Raw genomic sequence first — 3,273 nt, 5'->3', positions numbered from 1 at the left:
TTAACTTCTTCTTGTACTAATGCTAATTTCTCTTCCTTTATTTCAATTTTTTTATTTCTCAGCATTTTAGATTCTTCTTCAAGTTTTTTCAGCTTCTCTTTTTCTAATTGTATCTCCTTTTTCTTTTCTGCTATTTCTTTATCTTTTTCTTGCTTTATCTTAGTTCGAGCTTCTCTTAAAATTTTTCTCTCTTTTTTTATTTTTTCAGCTAAATCTTTTTGGTCTTCTTTTTCTTTTTTCCACTTTCTCCATATATCACCAGTTGCAACTGCTGGAACTTTTTCTTTTGGTTGTCTTTTTCCTGGTTTAGCTGGTTCTTTTTTTGGGTAAAATAAAATATCTTTGAAAATTTTGGAAACGTGTTGAGCTTCTGGCTTTTTCACATCTGTAATTTAAAAAAAAATAAACATTATTTACAATGTTAAATATAAAATAATATAAGTAAAGAAATAGTTATTACCTTCATTTTTAATAGTTGTTGATGGATTAGAATTAAGCTCAATTTCCTTTAAAACTTTACAATTTGTATCTTTATTGCTTAAACAATTAGAGAGAGCTTGATTACTTGATTCAGGAGAATCTTCTACAATTACCATGTCATCGACGGTTATTTCACTTAAATTTATGTCAGATTCTATAACCAATTCCACATCTTGAGCTACAAATTCATTTATTACCGATTCACGAACAAATATATTTTCATCTTCTATTTTTTCTTTCTCGACCTATAATTTAAAGATAAATGTCCAAAACGTTATCAAATTAACTGGAGTGAAACATTATTTGGTGTGTCCACTAATCACTTTTTGTAAAAATGTTATAATTACAATAACAACAATTTGTTTGCACTAAAAAAAAAATAAAAAATAAAATTCATCACATCTCTGTTCATCTAAAAATGACCTAAAGATTGAAATTAAACTGTAAATAATAACTATCTTTAGAAAATGGTGTATATATTAGTTTTAAAAATTTAATAATGTTTTTACCACGATATTTGAAGTCTCAAGGGAATAGTTTTCATTGATGTTGACAGAAGGAAGAGCTGCTTCATCACAATGAGAATTATTTTCCTGGGTGCTTTTTGAATCTGCACAACGTTTCCAGAAAGTAAATAATTCAGCGTACTTTTCCTCCCCGTACCAATTACCATCTCGCTGCTTAGCATGTTTAAACATGGTTATAACATTCTTGTCAATTAACGTTTCCACAAACTCCAACTTGTTAAATTCAATAACAGGAGGTTGAGAAACAGTGTCATCATTCAGGTTTTCAATAGCTTCATCATCATGACTAAATAACTCAGAATACTTTACAGCATTTTCATCGAACGGGTGCAATCCACATGTTTTAAAGCTATTTTCCATCACAGTTGTCATGTCCAATGAATCAAGAGCTGTTTTGAAAACTTGTGCAAAGTAGTTTTTTGATAAGGCCATTCCATTTCTTTCAAATCTCCATGACGAGACAGTTTTTCTCCACGCTTTCTTTAAACAGCTGAATAAGCCAACATCCATTGGTTGAGTTAGATGCGTTGAGTTTGGGTAAAGGGAAACTAATACAATTTGGTTCTCCAAACAGAAATTACTTAATTGCAACGTCAGGTGTGATGAATGTCCATCAAGGTACAGTACGATTGGAAACTTGATGCCTTCTTTTACTACCCATGGGTAGAAAACATTTGAAATATATTCGTAAAATGATTCACTGGTCATCCAGCCCGATTCAGATTTGCCTATTGCCCAATTTTTCGGTGCTTCTTCTATTATTGCTGGTGGCAATCTTTGGTATGCGTACATAACCATAGGAGGGGCCAATTGACCAGCTGCGTTTCCTGTAATTTTAATATTATAAAATAAATTGCATGGTGTATATATAAAGGAAATACAGTTTTAATGTTAATATAAATGTGTGTGTGTATTCCATGTTTTATGTAAATACGTACCCATAACTAAGACTGTCATACACTCTTTGTCGTCAGGTCCAACTTTCATATGAGCAGATTTCAAACTCTTTTTTACAATAACTTTCAGTCCTTTTGGATTTAATAAAGCTGCAGTCTCATCGCAGTTGAACACTCTATTGCCATCTATATCCAGTAAATTCTTATTTTTCAAATGTAATTCAACTTCTTGAAACCAAGCACGTAGTTTGACTTTCTGTGACATCTGCTCTTCTCTGAGAAAGGTTTTGTGGCACTCTGGCTGAAAGTTCTGAAGAATGACGCTTCATGAATGCATCTAGCCAATGACGCCCTGGCCTATTTTTTGTAAATGGGTTTTTTTTCTTTATATTGGTGACTATCTTCCATACGCTGTCCTTGATTTGATCTGGTGTTGGAGGAAAGCCAGCTTTGCCTACTTCTAATATCCATTGAACTAACAGATGTTCCTCTTCCATCGATAAAACACTTTTTCCACCACTTTTAGCTCCAATTTGACTTTTTCCATCTCTTTTGTCTTTCAGCGTAGAATAAGGTACCTCATAAGCAACACTTGCAGCTCTCAAGCCCACACCTTTCTTTACAGCGGTCAGTGCATTAGCCAGCTGCTCTTGTTTATAATTCCTATAACTTTCTCTCATCTTTTTTGCTGAAGAGTCACTTGATGTTATTTTGCGTTTTTTACCCATTTTTTGACTCTGTAAACATTTCAATAAAATATATTTTAGACATATATCAATTAGGTTATTTAGACCAAGCATATGTAAATAAACTTACGATTGTGCAACTTCTGAAGAAATATTTCCTTTTGTTATACTTTATTAATTGTAATTACCAATGTAATTATCAATTTAATAACTTTCGTGTCTCTAACTGCTATAATAATATTGAAACGAAGTTCTGTAAATACCCATGCGGCATGAGCCGTGCTGCGATGTATCGTCGCACTAGGGACAAGCGGTTATGTTTGCGACGGATTGGAGCGAGCGAAAATATCAGCAGAGCATAGATCTCATGTACCGAATTTCGCTCACCTACATTACTATAAAACAACTTAAATTTTCGATGATTAATTTTTAACAATCGAATACTAAGGTATTATACTATTAAAAAAAACATTCCCGAAGTAGATCATTATCTTTAAACATGATTTATTATAAAAATTGAAATTGCAATATCTTAGCCCAAATGCTAAGATGTCGGAAAATGTCACTCATGACGCAGACATCGCTTTAAAACTTATTTTTTTTCTTCAAAATTAGTTTCAGTTTTTGTATTTAGTTTGTCATACTTCAATCCAAATTACTTAGAGAATGCAAAAATATTTTTTT

At 32.1% G+C, this 3,273-nt stretch overlaps 1 protein-coding gene across 1 annotated transcript; it reads right to left on the bottom strand.

The window, feature by feature from the left end:
• Positions 1–153: 153 nt before the first annotated feature.
• LOC106652374 lies at positions 154–2,821 on the bottom strand (the record flags this gene model as incomplete). The annotated part of the gene is made up of 5 exons (XM_023458059.1): positions 2,720–2,821; positions 1,946–2,640; positions 990–1,834; positions 461–725; positions 154–385 (listed from the first exon to the last, which is right to left on the bottom strand). Coding segments are annotated over exons 2-5 (1,565 nt in total), but the record flags the coding sequence as incomplete, so codon positions are not given.
• Between the last annotated feature and the right edge of the window lie 452 nt (positions 2,822–3,273).

This window comes from Trichogramma pretiosum, unplaced genomic scaffold (genome assembly GCF_000599845.2).
Source record: "Trichogramma pretiosum strain Unisexual culture from Peru unplaced genomic scaffold, Tpre_2.0 scaffold366, whole genome shotgun sequence".
Classification (NCBI taxonomy): Eukaryota; Metazoa; Arthropoda; class Insecta; order Hymenoptera; family Trichogrammatidae; genus Trichogramma; species Trichogramma pretiosum.
This window is presented reverse-complemented; position numbering and strand designations above follow the sequence as displayed.